The 24,488-nt window shown below is 37.7% G+C and overlaps 2 protein-coding genes across 9 annotated transcripts in view; one reads left to right on the top strand and one right to left on the bottom strand.

Annotated features, from left to right (window-relative positions):
- KIF20B (kinesin family member 20B) overlaps positions 1–13,628 on the bottom strand; it is a 72,771-nt gene extending 59,143 nt beyond the window's left edge. For 7 of the 8 annotated variants that reach the window (XM_049645385.1, XM_049645388.1, XM_049645387.1 and 4 more), the window contains exons 1-9: positions 13,544–13,628; positions 11,561–11,653; positions 9,959–10,106; positions 5,255–5,341; positions 5,023–5,139; positions 4,251–4,389; positions 3,577–3,761; positions 1,858–1,894; positions 646–873 (exon numbers count right to left, since the gene is read on the bottom strand). In XM_049645385.1, coding sequence (XP_049501342.1) covers positions 646–873; positions 1,858–1,894; positions 3,577–3,761; positions 4,251–4,389; positions 5,023–5,139; positions 5,255–5,341; positions 9,959–10,105 — 940 coding nt within the window. In that variant the 5' untranslated portion in view covers position 10,106; positions 11,561–11,653; positions 13,544–13,628. Of the gene's footprint in view, positions 1–645; positions 874–1,857; positions 1,895–3,576; positions 3,762–4,250; positions 4,390–5,022; positions 5,140–5,254; positions 5,342–9,958; positions 10,107–11,560; positions 11,894–13,543 lie in introns of those variants that run through there. The other variant, XM_049645386.1, reaches the window with a different exon arrangement.
- A 301-nt stretch (positions 13,629–13,929) lies between these two features.
- The window catches only part of PANK1 (pantothenate kinase 1), a 103,531-nt gene continuing 92,972 nt past the window's right edge, over positions 13,930–24,488 (top strand). The window contains exons 1-2 of the mRNA XM_049645397.1: positions 13,930–14,017; positions 19,073–19,217. The gene's annotated coding sequence lies outside the window, so the exon portion shown is untranslated. The remainder of the gene's footprint in view (positions 14,018–19,072; positions 19,218–24,488) is intronic.

The following is a 24,488-nucleotide window of genomic DNA, read 5'->3' as shown; positions in this document are numbered from 1 at the left end:
AGAATTAAACATCCAGAAAAAAAAAAAAAAAAAAGACAAAAGACAAAGCACACTACGGATTAACCCTACAAAATTACCTAGATGTGAAACACTGCAGGTTGCAATTCATTAGTGAATCATCAAGTCAAATTTAGTCATAACCAGCATTTTATTAAAATGAAGTAGAATATAGTAAACACCAAACTGCGTTCCTTGTACTAAGGATAAGTATAATTCACGAAACTTCTGAGTTGTAAATATACGTGTACGTATATACACATGCAACTACTAGATCATAATGTTAATATATGTAAGTACTTCCTACTTTGAGTAGCGACTGTAAAAAGTTGGAAAAACACACTGTGGAAAGCTCCAAAGTTTGCACACTGCTACAAAGCAGCATAATAATGTGAATATAAACACACACAACTTTTCCCACCGCCCCACCCCTCAAACCCCTGCAATGATACTCAAGGAAAACAATATTAACACTGACCCCTTACATTCAGGTTTACTTAACATACCAAAACATACCTGCAAAGCACAAACTTCTCTTATTATGTTGATGTTAACAATTAATATAAAAATTTTCAATCTCCAGTTTGCTGTAACAAAGTCTAGGAAGAAACTTTGGAGCAATAAAATAAAAAGCATTCATTACTATACCTTTTATAAAAGAATAGCCCTTTACATCTTGCGAAAGGCGTAGCATCTTTCTCTTTTGGAATTTAGATGATACGGGAACAAACAAGTCATAAATACATTCATTGTAAATCTCAAAGAAAGAAACCCACACAGAAAATTTTATACTATTATCCATATTCAAGCTGGCTTGTTCACAATCTTTCATGGATTCTTCACACTCTGGGATATTCAAAGAGTTTATTAAACTTCCTACAAAAAAAAAAAAAGGATAATCAGAAAATTAAGAAACAGACTAAAAGATAAGACAGATCAAGACTTGTGGACTTGAAAAACTAAGTATCCTTAATCTTTACTTTTTTTGAGAGCGAGCAAGTGAGCAGGGAAAGGGAGGGAAAGGGAGAGGGGGAGAGGGAGAGAGGGAGAGAGGGAGAGAGGGAGAGAGGGAGAGAGGGAGGGAGAGTGAGTGAGAGAGAGAGAGAGAGAGAGAGAAGAGAGAATCCCAAGCAGGCACGGGGCAGAAGGAAGGAGGGAGGGAGAGGGAGAGAGAGAAAGAGGGAGGGAGGGAGGAGGAGAGAGAGCAAGAGAGAGAGAGAGAGAGAGAGAGAAAGAGAGAGAGAATCCCAAGCAGGCACAGGGCAGAGGGAAGGAGGGAGGGAGAGGGAGAGGGAGAGGGAATCCCAAGCAAGCTCCATGCTGTCAGCGCAGACATGGGGCTCAAACTCATAAACTCACAAACCGTGAAATTATGAACTGAGCCAAAATCCAGAGTCCGACGCTTACTCAACTAAGCCACCCAGGAACCCAAGTATCCTTAATCTTTTATTCAGCAATGTTAAACACTTTTTGGACCAAAGCAGATATAAACAAAATTTATATTTTATATAAATACGGCTTATATAAATAATATAATTTATATTAGCCAAAGTTTAGCTTCTTTTTATCTTTCTTTTCTTTTTGAAAAAATGCCAATGAGCCAAACTGAAGGTAAAGGACAAAGAAAAAATAGTAGCTCTCTTGAATTCTACATAAAAGTTATAAGTGAGAGGGATTCTCTGTGACGCTAAATCCAAAAAAAACTTTACAGTGACTGATATTTCATATAGTTATGTACCATTTTCCAAGAATTGCTATCTCATTAAAAAAATTAAATCGCTAGGACTGATTCAAAAATTAAAAGCTATTCAAAAGTATGTCACGTAATCAACATTCGAAAAGTGAGAAAGGAAACCTTACCGTGAAGAGTATCATAACTGTCATTTTGCATCGCAACCTAAAAGGGAACAATTTTTTTTAAGTTAAAAACCATTTTTAGTTAAGGTTAAATAACCAGTGTATTAATTATCTATCTATCCAAATAAGTCACCAACCAAACCATAACCTTTCATCTACTCAATTCAATGACCTCTATTAATTCTTTGTCCTAGTTAAATAATACATTCTCATAATAAGAAATCTGGGATACTACAGAAGACTATTAAAAAGAATATCATCATATATGATCCCTGTCACTCAGAGGCAATTACTATTAATATTTTAATACATGCCTTTCTATTCTTTTCCCCACACTCGTTACCTTACCTTGAAAGCTTTTACTTTTACTTGCTATGATTAAAAATTATTTGTATTTGATGGCTATATAACGGAATAGATGTGAAATGTCTTAATTACTGCCCTGTTATTGAACATTTATTTACAAATTTTTGCCAGTAAAAATAATACTAAAATAAATATCTCAATTTGTTATTTTTTTCTTCTGCATTCTAATTATTTCCTTAGGATATATCCCTAAATCTGAATAGTGGATGAAAAGATATGAAAATATTTGTCTTTATAGAAGAAATGTGTTTTCTAAAAACACAGTTTACAATCAATGTATGAAAGCATGATTTCATTTTTTAAATATTTTAACAATTTCATAGCAAAATAATGTTTTAACTGAATAACTCATTAGGGAAATTTTTTCATTATTGACCTTAATATCCTCTACGAATTACCTGTGCAATCATCTACTAATCTCTGTAATTCTTATTTATACTATATACTAGTTTACTTTCAGAGACCAGAACCATGGACTCTGAACTTTAAACTCCACTGAGCAAAAATCAAAAGGTATGAAGATATATGCAACTGTATATATGACTGTGCTTGTGTATATACAGACGTTATAGAAAGCTCTAAATACAGATTTTGTTTTAGAAAAGAATCAAAAACTATACTTTCCAATATGTTAATGTGATTTTCTCTTCAGAAATAAAGCCACGAGAAATTTTCCCTTTATATTTCTCCCATTCCCTTGTTTAGATCTTGTGTGCACAAATTATTTTTATAACTAAAAAATTTTTTTTAATTTGAGAGAGAGCATGTGAGCAGGGGAGAGCGGCAGAGGGAGAAAAAAAGATTTTTTTTTTAGTTTATTTATGTATTTATTTTGAAAGAGAAAGAGAAAGAGAGGCGGGGGGGGGGGGGGGGGGGGGGGGGAGAGAGAGAGGGAGAGGGAGAGAGAGAGAGAGAGAGAGAGAGAGAGAGATCCAAGCAGGCTCTGTGCTATTGGCACAGAGCCCAATGTGGACCTCTATCTCATGACCCTGGGATCAGACCTGAGCCGAAACCAAGAGTTGGACACTCAACTGACTGAGTCACTCAAGCACCCTAAAAAGAAATTTTTTAATCATTACATCAAGGACAGTAGTGTTTCAACAACAACCGAAAGAAATCTCGGAACTATTTACATTTGAGTTGTTTAAACATTTCTGCTATTTGTACAATATAAAGCAAGGACAAGAAAAACTTCAAACAAGGTTATAATACTTTCCTAAAAAAAGAAAACACAACCATCACCATTACCATCACCATCACCACCACCACAAAATATTCCAATAGGCTAAAACAAACTAAAGAGCTTATAAAAGGTCATGACATTTATATATTTCACATACTAGACTCCCTCCATACCTCTTTAATCTGCCGGAGCAATGTAACTTTGCTAGCAACCTCTTCTTTCTCTTGGTCTGGTGATAACCGTAAGAATTCTCTAGATCTATGTGGTTTAAGGTTCATCTTTGCATACAGTCTTTCCTGAAGACTATCAAATAATACATTCAAAGTTCGCGGCAGAATACCAATATTTTCTTCTGTGCCTGCGAAAAGAATTTTTGTTTTATATCCTTTCAGAGTATTAGCAAAGTGGAAATGTTCCTGGATTACCAAGACTCCTTTTATATCACCAGCAGGCAAAAATAAACATCTAAGACAAAAGTGAAAGAAGCTGCAGCATTACTTAGTTTTCCATCACTTTGGTCTTCATTGTAGAATGGACATTTTATCAGCTATTATTGAAATTTTACATTCAGATCAGGCCCTAAGATTTGCAATCACCCATAATCACATAATGGAAAAGTAAAATGAAATTTAAGATGCTAATTCTCTATCATATGGGTAAAGTAATTTCCCAAATGAATTAAGTCAATCTGAATCAAAAGCCATCGGCGATACACATTCACGATGCTATCAGTATTAAAAATGGAGCAAATGTACTAGGTAATGGAAACATAACTACATGCAAATATTATGAAAATGAGTGAATATTACTGCTTTTTTCCTTGAAATGTAAAAACAATACAATTTACCTTGAAATGTATATGTTTTTCCTGAATTGGTTAGCCCATACGTAAAAATCAGCCGACTCTGTCCTTTCAAGAGGTCTTTTACTGGCTGCATAATGCAACCCTGGAAAAACTCCTTCTGTGTAGTTTCTGGGCCAAAAACCTAAACAAGCATTTTTTAAAACAAGTCTTTTTAGAAAATTCAAGTAAATTTTTACAATGAGTTCTACCCTATAACTCATGTTTTTAAAAACTTTTTTTTTTAACTTTATTTATTTATTTAAGTAATCTCTACACCCAGCATGGGGCTCAAACTCATGAACCCGAGATCAAGAGGTGCATGCTCCCCCAACTGAGCCAGCCAGTTGCCCCTCGTGTTTTATAATTTTAAAAGATTTCTTTTACAAGATTCATACTTAAGGGAGGTGCCATATCCCCAACTCCCACAAATATACATGATAGTTTAACTACTGTCAGAAAGTTTTCAAGATAGAAATCTGACCTAGTCAACCAAGTTTTCATCTAAATTTTGGAAAGAACATCTCCTTAAAAAGATTAAAAAATTTATCAATTTAATAATAAATTTAGCAATAAATTTAGCAATTTATTCATTTCCAATTAGATGTTTACAAACCTAAAGTTTAAGTTCCACTCTAAGAAAAAATACCAGTGCCTAACACCTAAGTTCCATAAGTACAAGACATATATAGTTCATTATATACAATAACGTAGCAATTTAGCCTAAGCCAAATCTCTTTTACTTAAAAGAAAATGTTTAGTTTCTCATAGGACTTACCTTGGAAAAACTGAATTTCTGTGCCATCTGCCCAGAGCTTTTCTCACTTAACCGACCAAGAATGCTTTGAGGATCTTTTAGCAGAATAGTCTGTGAGTCTAGAACATACACACAGCCCTAGAAGACATCAATCAATCAATCAATCAATCAATAAAAATAAGCCCACAATAAATAAATAAAAACAATGGCATTTTGCCCATGAAAGTAAGACCCAATTAAAGTCAATACAAACCTCAGACTCATGCTCTTTTTCTGACTGTGTGAACGGTCTTATTCGAAGACAAACCTGGAGATAATCTTTGGATTCCAAACTATTTGCCTTAAAAAGAAGAACAAAATAACTGTATTTAAAAAATACAAAATATGGCTTTTCAGAAATTACCTTTTTTTAAAGCGGCTATTACATAACCATTTAAGGTCATACAGAACCTCTAAGCAATCAGTGATTCTTCTGTTTGTAACCATTTATATGTCTAAAGAAAAGCAAATCTGCTTTAAAAAAAATAATACCACAAAAGACTTGATTTCCTCTACCTTCTATATTTATATTTGAAGTTTATAATACACTTCTTTTCCCTAAAATCCTAACCTTTGTAACTAAAAACAAAAAATAGGGCTCTACGTCACTAAAACATAGAATTCCAAAGTAAATTACAAGCAACCAGAATAGCTCATTAACCCAAATGTTCAATTCTATTTAAAAATTGTTTGCTATACAGCATTCTCTTTACTGCTTCCTTTGGGGGAGAAATTAATTCCTTTTTTAAAATAATTCTAAAGAAGTGTGGTTTTTTAAGTAAAAAGGAAACAATTACTTAGATACAATTTACTAAAAACAAACCAAAAAAACTAGAAAATCTGAACAGACATATTTATTAAAGAAATTCAGCTAAAAAAAAAAAAAACTTAACTTATATTCAAACAAACAAAATAATCCCACAAAAAACTCCAGGCCCTGGTAATTCATTACTAAATTCTCTCAAACACTTAAGGATGTAATCATACAAATCATAGATAAGCCCTTTAAGAAAATAAAGAGAGAGAACACTTTTCAACTAATTTTGAGTATGACATAACCTTGACACCATGATCTGACAAAGATATCCTCAGAAGAAATTACAGAACAACCTCTCTAATTTAGATGCAAAAATTCCCTAACAAAGTATTAGCCGATATATAAAACAGAATAATACATCCTGACCAAAAATGTTTTATCTCAGGACTGCAAGGTCAATTTAGCATTCAAAAATCAATTTGGGTAATTAACCACATTAAAAGAATAAAGAAACATTTATCTCTAATAGATGTAAAAAAAGCATTTGATGACAGGATATTGACATATGTATTCAACATCCATTCATAAAAATTCTCAGCAAGTGGAATAGACAGGAACTTCCTTCTGATAAAGAACATTTACAAAAACCTACAGCTAACATCATACTTAATGATCAAAGACTGAATCTAAGATAAGTAGCAAGTAACAAGACAAGGATTTCAGCTCTCACCACTTCTATTCAACTCTGTACTAGAGGTTCTAGCCAATGGTAATCAGGGGGAAGGAGGGGAGGGGAGAGAGAAAGAGAAAGGAAGAAGGAAGGAAGCGAGGGAGGGAAGGAAGGAAGGAAAGTAGGAAGGAAAGAAAGAAAGGAAGGAAGGATGGAGGGAAGGAGGGAGGGAGGGAGGGAAAGAAAAAGAAGTAAGCAAGGAAAGAAGAAAGAAAAGGCATCCAGATTAGGAAGAAATAAAACTGTCTCCATTCAGACATTAGCATCTACATACAAAAATCAAACAGAATCTACAAAAACATCTCTAGAACTATTAAACGAGTTTAGCAATGTTAACGTGATACAGGATCAACATGCAAAATCAATTATTCTTTTATACACTGGGAAGAAACACCAGAAATTGATTTTAAAAGCAATATCATTTGGAAGAAATCAAAAATCATGAAATACAGGATAAATTTGACAAAAGATGTGAGAGACCTACACTCTGAAAACTACACAACATTGCTCAGAGAAATTAAAGGAGACCAAAAGAAATTGAGATACACCTTGTTCATCATTTGGTAAACTCAATATTGTTAAAATGTCAATTCTTCTAAAACTGATCTACATATTCAATGCAACTGCAATCAAAATCCCAAGAGGCTTTTGTTGTGGCAATTGACAAACTCATCTAAAAATTCTCACAGAAATGCAAAGTATCTAGAATAGTCAAAACTATGAAAAAGAAATTGGGTGGGCTAACACTACCTGATTTCAACACTTATTTCAAAGCTACAGTGATCATAACAGTGGGGTACTGGCAGAAAGACAAATCAATGAAACAATATTCAGAAATAAACTCCCATAGAGAAGGACATTTGATTTATAATAAAGATGCAAAGGAAATGCAGTACAAAGAGCATAGCTTTTTCAGCAAATCATGCTAGAACAATTAGATATCTATACATAAAAAAAAAAATAAGGATTTGGATTCATGCTTCACATTGTTTATAAAAATTCAAAATGGATCATATCCTAAATGTAAAACTAAAACTGTAAAACTTCTAAAAGAACACATAGAAGAAAATCTTTGTGGACTTGAGTTAGGCAAAGATTTCTTAGGTATCACACCAAAAGGACAATCCACAATAGAAAACATTGATGAAATTAAAAACTTCTGTTTTCCCCTCTTGCATTGTTGGTGAGACTATAAACTGGTGCAGCCACTCTGGAAAACAATGTGGAGGTTCCTCAAAAAATTAAAAATATAATTACCCTATAACCCAACAATAGCACTACTAGGAATTTATCCAAAGGACACAGGAGTACTGATTCATAGGGGCACATGTACCCCAATGTTTATAGCAGTGCTATCAACAACAGCCAAATCATGGAAAGAGCCCAAATATCCATCAACTGATGAATGAAGACAGAAGATGAAGATGTGTGTGTGTGTGTGTGTGTGTGTGTGTGTGTGTGTATAGACAGAGAGAGAGAGAGACACACACACAAACACAATAGAATACTACTTGGCAATGAAAAAGAATGAAATCTTGCCATCTGCAACAACATGGATGGAACTGGAGGGTACGTAAGTGAAATAGGTCAGTCACAGAAAGACAATTTCACTCATATGTGGAAGTTAAGAAACTTAACAGAACATTAGGGGGGAAGGGAAAGAAAAAAATATATAACTACAAACAGAGAGGGAGGCAAACCATAGGTGACTCTTTAAATACAGGGAGCAAACTGAGGGTTGACGGGGGTGGGGAAAATGGGTGATGGGCATTGAGGAGGGCACTTGCTGGGTGGGATGAGCACTGGGTGTTGCATGTATGTGACGAATCACGGGAATCTATTCCCAAAGCCAAGAGTTAGCTAACTCTTTTTTTAAAAAACAAAAAACAGGGACGCCTGGGTGGCTCAGTCAGTTGAGCGTCCGACTTCAGCTCAGGTCATGATCTCACAGTCCGTGAGTTCGAGCCCGGCGTCAGGCTCTGTGCTGACAACTCAAGAGTCTGGAGCCTGCTTCGGATTCTGTGTCTCCCTTTCTGTCTGCCCTTCCCCTGCTCATGCTCTGTCTCTCTCTGTCTCAAAAATAAATTAAAAAAACAAACAAACATTAAAATAAAAACAAAAAACTTCTGTTGTTCAAAAAATACTGTCAACAGAGGATAGGCAACCCACAGACTAGGAAAAAATATTTATAAAGCATATATCTGATAAACAAATGCATCTGAAAAATATAAAGAACACTTAAAATTAAATAATAATATAAAAACAAACAATCCAATTTTTTTAAATGTGGAAAGATTTAAACTGACACTTTACCAAAAATACACTAATGACAAATAAGCACATGAAATCATATTCAACACATTTAGTTATTAAATGCAAATACCAACTTGATACCAATATATATCTATTAGAATGGCTAAAACTAAATTTAGACTACCCAGAAAAGCCAATATAAATTAAAGACAAGAACAAAGTTGGTAGACTGCCACCATCCGACTTCAAGACATTCTATAAAGCTACGGTACTCAAGGCAGTGTGGGGTGCCTGAGTGGCTCAGTAGGTTAAGCATCGGACACTTGATTTCAGTTCAGGTCATGATCTCATGATTCATGAAATCAAGCCCAGCAGCTCTGTGCTGACAGCGTGCAGCCTGCTTATGATTATCTCTTTCCCTCTCTCTCTGCCCCTCCCCCAGTCATGCTCACTTACTCGCTCGCTCGCTCTCTCTCAAATAAATAAAACTTTAAAAAATAAATAAAGTTTACAAAGACACAAAACAAACAGTGGTAGTAGGTACGGTGGTAGAAGGAAGGATTTTTACTTTTTAAACACTACTGAGTTAGTTTACTTTAAGTAAGGCATGCAATTCCTAGGGGCATAGTGGAATGTCTTACATTTTTGAGGAAATCATGGCAGTACTTAACATGTTGAACACCGTGAACTATTAGTTCAAAATAGTTCACAGTTGCCACCTTAGATCATACCATTTCTTTTGATGTCATATCTTGGTGAAGCTGGATTCTTCAGTGGTTGCTATGATAAAAAACAAGTACTACCCCAAAACACTGAAGAATAGGAAATAAGGTTGGCAATATCTAATCTGATTCCAAAGCCTGAGAAGCTATGATGTGCACAAAAGATATACATATCCTTACAGCAAATAACTGTGGTAATTAAAGAAAAACAATTTTGTTTTCATTTACGTTAATATTTTTCAAATGGCTCTAGGTTAAGGTATAGTTATATATTAAGTTGCTCGGACCACTACTTGGAAGAACTGGTATGTATTTAGGGCACCATGAAAAAATCACCGAGATAGAAGGTTGCCTTAAACCCACAAAGTCTGGAAAGCTCTGGTCATACCTGTCTGCAAGTGTGTGCACACCACACACATTTCCACTCAATCAGCATAATGCTTTCCTTGTACTTACCTCAGTATTTGAAGCAACTAAGGAAAATTCATGAGAGAGATTAAGCTTAACGCCATCAAAATTTATTTCCGAAGGTCTTGCAATTGGGTCAGCACTAAAAACATAGGATGGTCTAGGCACTCCATCTTGATTTAAATTAGATTCCATTCTGCAAGAATAACAGTAATTTTAGATAATTTTAATAAATTAGCATATAAGCCACTCATAGTTTAAAATGTCTGAGTCCAGCCCACTAATAACCCCCATAACTAGATTTCTAGAGAGGGGAACATTACATCTATAACACGATGATGACCCACGGAAAAGACAAATGATCAAAATTATAAAGATTCCGAATCAAGTAATATTGAACAGAGCCTGCCACTACTATTCATATGATCCAACTTATAGGTCGATTCAGCCAGAGATTTCATGAGTAAAGGTAGTCCATTAAGTAAGACAATATAAAACATTCAATCTCTGCCTGAAATCCTCTCCGAAATCAAATAATTATAGAGTAAATAATAATCTTGTGTTACTTTAGTTATTTAATGTCTTCTGAAAATGTTAGTTATAAGCCTTCGTAATGTTTTAGCATTTATGAGTTAAATTCAGTTATCTGGACAATTCTTTCAACTGAATTCTTCCAAATAATGCAAGTGAAAAGTGAAATAATGTATGTGACCGCATTCAAAAACAGTACCTGACACATTGTAGGTGCTAAAAATTAAGGTGAATATGGAATAATGTATCAAAGTATTACAACTAAACATCAAGGCACTAAACTTAAACGTAAACTTACGTTTACGTAAGTTACGTAACTTTAACCAAAAAAAATTTAACATTCAAATAATTATTGACAATCTACTAGGTGCATAATAGCAGGGAGAAAGAGAGCTCCTTGATGTTCTTTGACAGTATTATGAAATAAAAGAACAGTGATTCCCAAACTAGGGTTCCTGGCTCAAGAAAAGAGTAATGGGCATCCATACATATTATATAAGCCAAAGATGGCCCCTGTATATTGGCCCTGTGTTGTTTACTTCTTCACAGAACGCCAGGAATGTTAGTTCAAAAACCTATTAGGTGCCAAGTTAAAATTTTTACACATCAATTTGCTTTTAATATAGCCCAAATAATCTTTTTTCTTTTTTTCAAGTCAACCAGAGCATAACTAGTTTGCACATCCCACGAAACTGCGCCCAACTTCTGCTCGCAGAGACAAATTCAGGACTATAAAAACCCAAGCCACTGATGCCCCTAGGAGCTGGCTGACTCAGGTACTCCACTGTGCTTCTGAGTAACAACACCACTTAAGACCAAAAACCCCCAAGTCTAATTCTCCTCTCAGTCCCCTCCCAACCCCCTAAGTTCCTTTACCTTTTCCCCCTTCTATGTGGTGGTCCTTCACTCTAGCTTCTGAAAGATTTCATGCTGGGGTGGACCTCTCTCCCATGTAATCCTGTCAAAGTGCTATCCCAATAAAGTTCCTGTGTGATACTGATATACTGTGGTCATATCTTTTTCCTAGATCGGCCCTGAAACCCACAAACTCAATACAACAGAGTTGTTTTTGTTTTTCTGTTTTTCCTAAATCTCAAAAAGACAAAGGAAATTATTTACCTTCAACAAAGCCCAGGAAACTGCAGGATCAACCAACCATACACTTTAGTATCTTGGTTGCTTTTGTCTTTATTGTATTGTCAGTGATAAATACTGTGATAAATAAAGATGAAATAATTACTTAAAATGCAGTTTGATAGAATATTTCAAACACCCAATGTATGGGTGAAAATTAAGAAAAAGGGTATCTGATAGAGTGGAAATAACCACTAATCTAGAACGTAGAGAAGTTTGCAAAAACATTAAAGCACTGGCTTGACATTGCATAAGTCAGATTTTACAGAAATACCCAGGAAATTGGAAGATAAATTTCATTCTTTGCCTTCAATTATTAAAAAAAAATGATAAGCCTTCTATTAAATTACTGAATCAAAAAGAATATTTATACCTCTTTTAAAAAGCAAGGTTATAGTAGTTTGTACTTCTTCATAGTTCAGTTTCAATGAACTACCTCTTAACATTTATAAAATTGTTGACATATACTGTCACAACCTGAACTTCTGGTTAACTTGTATTTAAGTGTGAGAAGTTAACTTCTTCCTAACTAGACTAGAAATCTCTTGAGGGCAAGAAGAACTACTCTGTATCCCCTACAACATATTCAGAGATGTATGAGGATAAAAATTCCCTAATGACTTAAATTATAATAATAAAATCCTCTATATCAAAAAAAATTGGTACTACTTTTTTAGTGATATTATGTTTAGCAACAGCAGGGTTCAAGACCTGTTTCAAAGGCTGTTCCCACGACTGAGAATGTGAATCTTTTTATCTTCTCTCCAGTGAGATTCCATGGCTGAACACTTGTGAAAAATAACAAATACACTACTGAATGAGGTTTCTGAATGCCATCCACAAAATACAGTTTCAAAAGAACCCTCCTCCTAATAGAGGAATCCTTTATAGGATTTTGCAACTTGAAGTCCTGGGTCGTGGAGATCTAATAAAATACATAGACTGTTACCGCAGCTTCTGGGTAAACATGCTACCTCGTTTTAAAAGCAAAAGTAAACCTTGGGTGCCTGGCTGTCTCAGTCTGAGCATCGGACTCTTGGTTTCAGCTTGGGTCATATCTCAGGGTTAGTGGGATCCAGCCCCACCTGTAGGGCTCCACGCTGACAATAGGGAGCCTGCTTGGGAATCTCTCTCTCCCTCTCTCTGACTCTCCCCTGCTAGCTCTCTCTCTCTCTCTCAAATAAACAAACATTAAAACATCTTAATTTTAAAAAAAAGTGAATCTGAATCTGATCACTTTAAGCAAAGATTGCTTAAGGCATGAATTTAGGATTGTCAACTAATCCTTCAGCAAGGAACATTAGAGTTGTGTCAGGAAGGAATCACTGAAGCAGGAAGTAGAACGAGTTGGGGGAAACATTCTAAACTGGGGGATGACAGTAGTCTTCACATTTGCCATACACACCCTCTTCCGCTTGGTACTAAAAAGCCCCAAAGGGCAAACCCCTGGTAGTGGAAGCAGCGTGGAAATAAAAGCACCTACAGCCAGACAGGGCTTCCCCCCCCCCCCGCCCCCAAAAAAGAGGTCATATCATCTGCCAAGCAAACTGCTCACCTCCGGGATCCAGAAAACTAGGCCTGGCAATGGAGGCCAGCGCCCCAACAACAGCAGCAGCAATAACAAAAAACACTAATTGCAAACACTTGGTGCCTACTATATACTGGCACCGTTTCTAACAACTTTACATATTATTTTATCTTCACAAGAGCCGGAAGAGGTTAAATATTATTCTTATTACCTCTTTTAACACATGAGGAAACTGAGACCCAGAGAGAGAAAATACGTTGCCTTGCCTCACTCAGCTAATATGCGGTGGAGACGACATTTAAGCCCCAACCCAAGTAGTATGGCTCAACCCTGCGATTGGCAGGCGGTGCCCGCGGTGCCCTAGGAGCACCCATCGCTCTGCAACCCAGTTTCCCGAAAGTAACCTCAGGGGCGTCGCGATCCCCTAGGAAGGTACTCACACTGCCAGCACCGTTTCCCAGCCTCAAGTCTGGTATTTGCGCAGTCAGCCACCTCGCACCCTCACCTGGGCCCACCTCTTCACCTGCACAAGTTGCCAGACCTGCCAGATCCGCGAGCAGCACCACGATGTTTTCTTTTTCAAATTCAAACAATGGCGGCCAAGCCACCGCACTGCACGCTGGGAGTGGGCGGGGCTTCCGGAACGGCGCCTAGGATCGCAGAGGCTCCAGCCGTGGGCTTCCCACTAGGTCCCGGAAGGAGCTTTCAAATCTGGGGCGGATCTCTGATCGCCCGCAAGTGATGGGCTATGGGGCCGGTGGGTGGTCTGCGTGCGGGGGATCGGAGCTTCCCGCAAAGCCCGCCGTGCCGCGAGGGATGGGACGCTGCCTGGTGGTTGCGGCGGGTACCACCTCCGTTGGCACGGACGCCAATCTCGGATACCGTCGTGGAGACGAGACAGCGAAGGCCTGGAGGTGAGGCCGCTGCCACCACACTTAGCCCCGCGACTCCCCCAGAGACGGGCCGAGGAATGGGGGCTAGCCTCTGCCCGGTCCGGTCCCTGCGGGCGGGAGCAGACCTACTTGTCCCGAGAGTCGCTTAGAACTAGCGCTGCCCGCACCCGAAGGGCCACTTCCCTCGCTGCGTGACCCCATATGTCATCCCCAGCCGCCCTCGTGGGCGAAATGAGTTTTTCCCAGAATAGACTCGTATAAGCATTTTCTTTCTTTCTCTCTCTCTTTCTTTTTCTTTCTTCCTCTTTCTTTCTTCCTTCCTTTCTTTTTTTCTTTCTTTCTCATTCTGAGAGTATAAAGCACCTACCGCTGCGAGGCGCTGTGCTTTGACAGTCTAAATTCCATGCATAGGCAAGGTCTTTGCCCAAAATGTTCAGAGCCAGTACAGCCTCCTCTGCCTCTTTTAAAGTGATCCTCTTCTTCCAAGTGTGGTGCTGTAATAGTCATGTCAAGCATATATTACTGAGGCCGTCTCTCCCTGGTGTACTTGATTTTAAAGAAAAATATAACTGCTAAGGTTAATTGAGCGTTTACCTTGTGCTGGTGCTAAGCATATAAAATGGATCGTCTTACCGATCCTGAGAACAACCTTTTGAGGTAAATAACATTATCATACCCATTTTATAGATTCTGAGGAAGCTGACTTCATATAGTTAAGTAATTTGCCAAAAAGCATATGGTTATTAATGGGGGAGCTGGGATTTAAACGCAGCTGAATGAGGGGCGCCTGGGTGGCTCAGTCGGTTGAAACTTCGACTTCAGCTCAGGTCATGATCTCACTGCTCCTGAGCTCAAGCCTGGCGTGGGGCTCTGTGCTGACCGCTCAGATCCTGGAGCCTGCTTCAGATTCTGTGTGTGTCTCTCTCTCTGACCCTCCCCTGCTCACGGTCTCTCTTTCTCCCTCTCAAAAATAAATAAACATTTTTAAAAAATGTTTAAGAAAATCATATTTATATTTTTTAGTAAACAGATGCAAAAGAATATACAAAATACACTAACTTTTGTGTAAGAAAGGAAAAATGAAACTCTACATAGATATATACCACACACACACACACATTTTTTTCTTGTTTTTTAAGAGATAAACTCAAAAACTAAATAAGAAAATTAGCTGAAAATGGTCACCTATAGTGGGAATGTTATGCAAGGATTAGTGATGGCAGCTTGATTTCTCTGAATAACCTTTTGTTTTTTTAAATATAGTTTTGCCCTTTCAAAACATTAGGTCTAAAACAGTGGAAATAAAAGCAAGCCCTAAAACTTAATACAAAAAAGACCTGAACATACCTGTGTATCAAAATGCCAGCACAACCATACAGAGTTCATTCAATCACTTGAGTACAGTACTCCATGAACTGGGGTTAGGAGTTCTGGAATACAGCGTAAGAGCAAAAAGTGCAAAGAAATCAATAACTTCACTTAGTAAGTTTGATGTTGAAAAGGGTATTGGTATAGTAGTTTTGAAACTACTATGCATGCATTATTGGAAAAAGCAAACGAGTGAATATACTCATGTTGTTTGGAACCAAGTTTCTCACTGTGCGAGAAGGGAGATAACAAATATGGAATGATAGAAGTTAAGGAAGAATCCCAGAGTGTTGGATTTGAATCGGCATTAGTAGAATAAAGTTGTGATTTCTTTTTTTTTTTTTTTTTTTTTTTTTAATCTCAGTTGGTCCATTGACAGGGCTTAGAGGCATAGAAACTCTGACACCCCAGTAACAATGAGCACACTAGCACCAAGCTGCCCAAGTGGTTTCTAAATACCATTCTCATCCCTAAAACGAATCAGTGCTCCTTGGAGAGAAGGCTGATTCTCATCCGGAGCAAGGAATTACAAAGCAAACCTGGAACACTCTTGTCAGAAAGCAAAGAAGTCCTTAGAGATTCACAGAGTCATTTCAAAGGATACTGGACCTAGCTTAAAGGAGCCTCTGTTGATCATACTTGAAACAATTTGAACATCAAAAAGAATAATGATGGCGAGAGATTGAAACAGATTTCATTTTTTAACATTCTTTCCATGAGAGACAGAAGGAGAGATGGAATAAAAATGAAAAGTTCTTTACACAAGAATGTCAATTAATGAATACAAATGAAGCAGTAAATGGGAAATCTCCATTTTGCAACTCCCAGTGTAAAAATTGATAGGAGTAAGCCTTATGAATACATGCTAAAACAATGGATAAAAGATGCTAAAATCATTGGCTGAAAGGTTGTTGGGGAACAGGACATTAACACTATCTCAAAGAATGTCCTAGAGAGTAATTCATAATTAGAAGGGAAAGGGGAATTTTACAATGTACAGGTTTATTTATTGGGCATACCTTAACCAAATGAGGAAACTTTAGCATCACCAATGATGGAGTGATCTATCACCTAATGATACCTGTGCCAGAAATGTTTAAGTCTAATTATGAGGAAACAAAACAAAATGAAAAGAATATAGAACACTTTACAAGACAGCAGGCCTCGGTTCTTCAAAAAGCGTCAGGGAAAAAATGTCAGTGTCAGGGAAAAAGAAAAAAACAAGGTAAAGGAGTGCTTTAGTCAGGAGACAAAACTTACAAATGAAATTCATAAATCTTGATTGGTTCACAGATTTTTTTATCTTTATTTAATTTATTTTTTTAATTTACATCCAAGTTAGTTAGCATATAGTACAACAATGATTTCAGGAGTAGATTCCTTAATGCCCCTTACCCATTTAGCCCGTCCCCCCCCCCACAACCCCTCCAGTAACCCTCTGTTTTCCATATTTAAGAGTCTCTTATGTTTTGTCCCCCTCCCTGTTTTTATATGATTTTTGCTTCCCTTCCCTTATGTTCATCTGTTTTGTCTCTTAAAGTCCTCATATGAGTGAAGTCATATGATTTTTGTCTTTCTCTGACCAGTTTCGCTTAACATAATACCCTCCAGTTCCATCCACATAGCTGCAAATGGCAAGATTTCATTCTTTTTGATTGCCGAGTAATACTCCATTGTGCGTGTGTGTGTGTGTGTGTGTGTGTGTGTGTGTGTGTGTATACCACATCTTCTTTATCCATTCATCCATTGATAGATGTTTGGGCTCTTTCCATACTTTAGCTATTGTCGATAGCACTGATATAAACATGGGGGTGCATGTGTCCCTTCGAAACAGCACACCTGTATCCCTTGGATAAATGCCGAGTAGCGCAATTGCTGGGTCGTAGGGTAGTTCTATTTTTATTTTTTGTGGAACCTCCATACTGTTTTCCAGAGTGGCTGCACCAGTTTGCATTCCCACCAGCAGTACAAAAGAGATCCTCTTTCTCTGAATCTTCGCCAACATCTGTTGTTGCCTGAGTTGTTAATGTTAGCCCTTCTGACAGGTCACAGATTTTTTTTTTAAAGAAGTAACTACATGGGAATGCAAGCTGGTGCAGCCACTCTGGAAAACAGTATGGAGGTTCCTCAAAAAACTAAAAATAGAACTACCCTACGACCCAGCAATTACACTACTAGGCATTTATCCAAGGGATATAGGTGTGCTGTTTCGAAGGGACACGTGCACTCCCATGTTTATAGCAGCACTATCGACAATAGCCAAAGTATGGAAAGAGCCCAAATTTCCATCGATGGATGAATGGATAAAGAAGATGTGGTATATACATATAATGGAGTATTACTTGGCAATCAAAAAGAATGAAATCTTGCCATTTGCAGCTATGTGGATGGAACTGGAGGGTATTATGCTAGGTGAAATTAGAGAAAGACAAAAATCATATGACTTCACTCATATGAGGACTTTAAGAGACAAAACAGATGAACATAAGGGAAGGGAAACAAAAATAATATGAAAATAGGGAGGGGGACAAAACAGAAGAGATTCATAAATATGGAGAACAAACTGAGGGTTACTGGAGGGGTTGTGGGAGCGGGGATGGGCTAAGTGGGTAAGGGGCATTAAGGAATCTACTCCTGAAATCATTGTTTCACTATATGCTAACTAATTTGGATGTAAACTTTAAAAAATAAAATTTAAAAAAAGAGAGGAAGAAGTAACTACAAAGAAACATTTTGTGGATAATGGAGAAATTTAAATATGGACTATATATTAGATGATACTGAATCAGTATGAGATTTTTTTGCATGTGATAATTCATGACTTTGTAGAAGACTGGAGAAGATACTTGCTTTGGTATTCAGCAATTTACCTTCAAAAGATTTGGCAAAAAATGAAACAAAACCAAAGTAGAACGTGAGAGGGAACAAAAGAATAGAGAGAATGGGGAAAATAGGACCAAAAAAGCAAATGTGGTAAAAAGTTAGTAATTGGTGGATCGAGGTGAAAGGTATCATCATGTACATTGTGCCATGATTTCTATTTTTAAAAATAACTCTGAGACTTTCTAAAAGAAAAAGGAAAAAATTTCTAATTCTTTACCAGGCCTCATAAGTATCACCGTCCAGCCAACCTCACTCTCTTCTTCTCTTTGTGCAGTAAGGGAATCTGCTCTGGGCACCTTAAACACACCAGGTTCTCTCTAGTATATATGAACCTTTGCATAGTTTGATCCCTCTATCCGATTTCTCTCCTCCCCATCGTTGTGTGGCTCAGGGCTCTTCCTCTAGATTTCTCTGTAATGGTGTGTTCTTAGAGAAGACTTCCTGTCCACCTTATCTCAGTGGGCCCTCTTTTTTATTTGCATATTTGTCTGGGTTTTGTTGTTCCCCCGCTTCCTCAAATATAAACTCTATGAGTACAAAGAACTGTTTCTACTGGTCTCAGATATATCCTCAATGACAATGTAAATCCATGGTGATCAAATAAATATTTGTTGAACAGTGAATGAAGGCTGATGTGGCTGAGTTGAAGACCCTGGGGAGGGATAGCCAGAAGCAAGTTTGGTGGGAACGGGCCAAGGCTTGATCCTACAAGACGCAGTCAACAAAGTACTGATTTGGGTCCTTATTCTAAAAGCGATGAGAAGCAAGCAGACCGTTCTTGGCATGAGCACAATCCAATCTGATTTGCCTCTGTGTTTTGAAAAGGTTAATCTCCTGGAGCGGCAAATAGAGACAGCTAAAGAAGAGTCACTGAACCAGTTAGGAGACTATTGCAGCCATCCCAGCAAGAGATGATAACGTGGACTTGGGACATGGCAGAGCTGATACAGAAAACTGGAAGATTTCAGAGGTATTTTTTCCTGTATTTGCCATTTTGGCACCAGCCACTGCGTTTTCCTGTAAAAACAGAGCCAACTTAACTGGGAAATGCTTCAGATTTAGTCCCAAGTCCAAATAATTCCATCCGTCCCCTTGAAGTGATCATTAGCATAAGAGGGAATTGTTAAGTTACATCAAGCTGATCTCCTTCCCTCGTCACAGCCTCTGCTGGTAAGAGCTACCAATCATAGCTAACTTTCCATGTGCCAGATAGTATTCTGAGCACTTTTATACTCAATCTTAACAATAACTGGGTGAGGTATTTTGTTGTTGTTACTATCCCCATTTAACAGGAGAGAAAACTGGGGCATGGAGCTATTAAAGAATAGTAAAGTTATCGTAGAAGTTAACTTAAAGGTGTTAAGTTTAATTCAGGTACTATTTGTAAAGTACTTATAAAAGTGCCTAGCGTGTGTGAAATAGTCGCTTTTTAAATATACATCAACAGGGGTGCCTGGGTGGCGCAGTCGGTTAAGCGTCCGACTTCAGCCAGGTCACGATCTCGCGGTCCGTGAGTTCGAGCCCCGCGTCAGGCTCTGGGCTGATGGCTCGGAGCCTGGAGCCTGTTTCCGATTCTGTGTCTCCCTCTCTCTCTGCCACTCCCCCGTTCATGCTATGTCTCTCTCTGTCCCAAAAATAAATAAAAAGTTGAAAAAAAAATTTTTTTAAATAAATATACATCAACAGTCAACAGTAGGGTGGGAATTGGAATCTGGGTAGTCTGGCAGTTAACCACTGTATTCTACTGCCTCTCAAAGCTTAGATCAACACCCCTGTAATTCTATTAAAAGAAGACCGAGTGCCTAGCTTCTGTGCAAAGCCACCTCCAAAAATAGGACTAACATAGTTTTTCAATCCAGAAACTGAGTATGTATTGATTACAGAGGTTTGAATGACAGGTTTAACCAAAATTTGTCAAGCACATGCTATGCAGCAAATGTTGCTACCCTCAAGGAGCCTTCCGTCTAAAGCAAGGCCTTATCAGTCTGAGATTTCAAGAAAGATTTAATCTTTAATTTCTTAAGTCACCCAGTGTGTGAATGCATTAATTTCTCTCCTGTGCATCTAGTATGGTACTACTTTTGTACCATCTGATAAAATAGTCACACAAATAACTTTTTATGCCCTGTGGTTTATGTGGGGAACCTCGTGCACAATTTCAAAACAATATGACAAACGATATGATAGAAGTGTACAAAAAGTAGTAAGAGCAGAGCGAATACAGCTTTGGAGTAACAGTTCTGAAGTCAGACAGATTTGAGTTTCAATAGAAGCTCTGTTATTTACAGGAAGTGACCTCAGGAAGACGATTTCACTTCTTCAAGTCTCAAAGTTGTGAGGATTAAAATAGTGTCTGTGAGTTATTTAGTACAATAGGTCTCATAATGGTAGTTATTTTTATTAAGCCTGCTTCTTCTTAAGTCACTAGAATATGAGCTCATGGGTATATGTCTTGGTCCACTGTAGCCCTGACATCTATGACCGTGCCTTGCATGAAACAGCCACTCAAATATTTTTTGATTTAATAAATGTCATCTACCAGGGAAGATTTCTTTTTTTTTTAACAGATTTTTTTTTTTAAGTTTATTTAGTTCAGACAGAGACAGTGCATACAAGCAGGGGAGGAGGAGAGAGAGGATTCCAAGCAGACTCAGTGCTATCATCACAGAGCACAGCACGGGGCTTGAACCCATGAATCGTGAGATCATGACCTGAGCCAAAATCAAGGGTAGGATGCTTAACCAACTGAACCACTCAGGTGTCCCAACAGGGGAAGATTTCTTCAAGTGCCATGTAGGCTAAAATGAATGAATGGGATTTGCAGTGAACCGCAGAGGGAAGCCATTTTAGGCAATGAAAACATGAGGCAATGAGAACAAAGACACGAGCACACAAAAGTTTCCAAAAACTGTGAACACGTAGTTCAGTAGGACTGTGAGCGTCACTAACATGAATAACGATAGGAGGTGAAAAAACTCGTCTGGGCCTCGATCCTAAAGGGCCCTGTGTGATATGTTAAAGAGACGCAGAATTATATTCTATGAGCCAGAGGAGGTTGTAGAGACATGGAGGGAAAAATGGAGGAAGAGAAGCAACAGGAAGGGCCAGGTCTATAACATCTCAGTCTTTCTTACAGTGTGGGAGTCCAGAGATGAAGGATCGGGACATAGAAGTTTACTATGTACAGGTGCAGAGGTAACCAGTAGAGAAAGAAAGAATAACCATAAGACTCTTGAGCCAAATGTTTGTCATTGTAGGAAATGAATAGTTAATATCTATAATTATTACAAGAAGAAATAACATTGGGAGCATACATATCTTTGATGTATATCAAAGATATGTATGGTAATTACCAAAAGAAGTAAAAACAAATTTTAAGAGTGGCTGCCTCTGGGAAGCAGGACTGGAGTCGTGGAGCGAGGGAGGGCATTATAAATTCTTTAAATTTATAATAAACATTTTTTAAGGTCATATGTCAGAGGAAAGATGCATTCCTTTCTTAAGCACTTATTGTGTGTCAAGCTATATGGCCCCATCACCTCCTTAGTGAACGAGGCTCCCCACTTCTGAGCCTGCAGAGACTGTGCAGTTGGCCGTCTTTCCAGAACACACTGGACTAGTACTCATCTGAGAGTTTCTGCACTTTCTGTTCCCTCTATCTGTTCTTTCCAAAGGTCTTGGCATGACTAACTCCTTCTCATTATTCAGCGCTCATCTCAAACATACCTTCCCCAATGAGGCTATCTTGCCCACCCTACCTGAAGCTGCTCCCTTCACCCCACCCCCAACCAGTTACTTTCTACCACAGTGGCCTATTTTACTTTCTTTGTAGCACTTACAATAACTGAAATTACCTTATCTGTTGATGCTATGTCTTCCCCACCACAGTGTAAGCTTACGAGACAGGGATCTCATCCATCTTATTCACCACTATATCCCTAGTACCTCCAACAGTGCCTGGTAAATAGTAGCTGCTCAATAAATACTTGTTCAGTGAATGAATTCTAGCAGGTGTTCTATGCACCTCTAATGTCCTATAATGTCCCTGAAGACAATGATGGTGTAGCTTTTACTTTCTCTTTTTCTTTTTTCAGTATCCCTAGTACTCAGGCAGAGGGCCTGGTTCAAAATATGAGCTATTATAAGTTTTCATTAGGTATTCAATAAAAGTTTATTATTTGAATGTATACATGAATTAATGCTGTGTACATTCTTATATGCCATCTCATTAGTCTTAAGACCTTACTATTTGCTAATAAAAATATATACACATTTAACCAGGAATGGGTTTCCCACTGTCTAGACCCTTCCAAGTGCCAAAGCTGGGGCTTCTGCTTCTATTTCATCTTCAGTATCCTCTGGTGGTAAAGCAACTCACAGTGTTTTGAAAAGCGTGTCCTATTGGCAAGGGTGAAATCCACAGAGAGAAACAGTTCAAGTGGGATCCTAGCAAAATCTTAGGGCACAGGTGGGCATCCTTCACTTGGGTGATCCAAGAAGCCAAGTGCAAAGGCCTGCCGGTGATCACAACAGGACTTAAGGCTCCTCTACACAGAGTGGCATACTCACTCAAATGTTGGGGGTGGTCTGTAGTCACCAGCCAGCAACCATCTCTTCGCATGAGCTCTCTCTTTTTAACTCTGTCCTTTTTTGGAAGTCAGTCAATTGGATATTAACTGTTTCCTTCTCTTTGTATCCCTAATCTAACAATCTCAGTTGTCTACAAGTCGATGCAGATAGATCTAACTACATGGAAGTGTGTGGCAAGAAAGAAAAGCTCAGCACTAACATTTCAAGACCTTTTGTTTCTGCTTATAACATAGCAAATAAGAAAAACCACAGCATTCCATTGCCAAAATGGAATTACTTAAAACCAAAATGGCACTATTTATAGATCATATCTTGCATTGTTTTGAAAATAGCACAGGGCAGTGCTAGTGGACCTCACATACATATTCAACAATAATTATAGGCTTTCTGGTGCATTTATCTATGCCAAAAAGTTTTGTTTTGATGAGCTATTTCAAGATTCTAGTTTCCTCAGAAGGAGAAAGTAGGATCATGCCAATATGATCTTTTTATTATAGAAAATATTGTACTTTTCAGATTTCAATTGCTAGGGAAAATAATGATGGTATGAATAGTGTGACTATTTTTGGTTAAGGGAAGCCATTACATTACCGTAATTAATTGATAAATAATGAGACCAATTTCAATAAATCCCTTAGAAAATACAATCTTTGATATACATCGACAAGGCCTTAGTGATATTGGGAGGAAGGAGAGGGAGGCAAGAAGGAAAATGAGAAGGAAGAAGAAAAATGCATACTTATGTAATTTTTGTTTTCAGTTATCTAAAGGAATATTTCTGAGCCTTTGGTCACAGAGGTATAGAATATTAGGGACATAAGGGGCCCAATGATCTGGTTCAAATTTTTCATTTTATATGGGGGGAAAAAACAACGTTCTGAAAAATTAAGTGACACACCCAAGCATTCATCATTAGTAAATGGCAGAGCCAGAATATGAATACACAGCACAAATAGCCAATCTTTTAAAATAGATACGCAAGAAAAAATACCAAGTTATAAATAATTAGTATAGTATGATCTCATATTAGCAATTTCAAGACTAGCACACATTTTCTTAAAATACATGAATAAGCTCATCTTTCACAATCAGAAAATTAGCATTGTTTCCTTTTTATTTCCAGAACTCCTGTTACTCCATTTCTCCCAGAATTTTACCCGAATATAAATTTACCCTAATGAAGGGTTTGTGTTCAAAAGGCTTTTATTAATACCTTATCGTGTCTCTCAAACAAAAATTCTTATACAGATTTTATTTTTTTTATTCCCTCTAAGTTAAAAACACACTTCTATAGTTTTTTGTTTTTTTGTTTTTTAACATTTATTTATTTTTGAGACAGAGACAGAGCATGAACGGGGGAGGGTCAGAGAGAGAGGGAGACACAGAATCTGAAACAGGCCTCAGGCTCTGAGCGGTCAGCACAGAGCCCGACGCGGGGCTCGAACCCATGGACCGTGAGATCATGACCTGAGCCGAAGTCGGCCGCTTAACCGACTGAGCCACCCAGGCGCCCCACACACTTCTATAGTTAACATGATTATTATTATTATCATCATCATTATTATTCAAGTAGTTAAAACAATATAAGTACATTAAATATTTTTGGTAGTTACTAAACAACTAAGTAGAATTTTTCAGAAATATACCTCTT

The sequence above is a fragment of the Panthera uncia genome, chromosome D2, assembly GCF_023721935.1.
Source record: "Panthera uncia isolate 11264 chromosome D2, Puncia_PCG_1.0, whole genome shotgun sequence".
NCBI lineage: Eukaryota > Metazoa > Chordata > Mammalia > Carnivora > Felidae > Panthera > Panthera uncia.
Note: the sequence above shows the minus strand (reverse complement) of the source record. Positions and strands in the feature narration are given on the sequence as shown.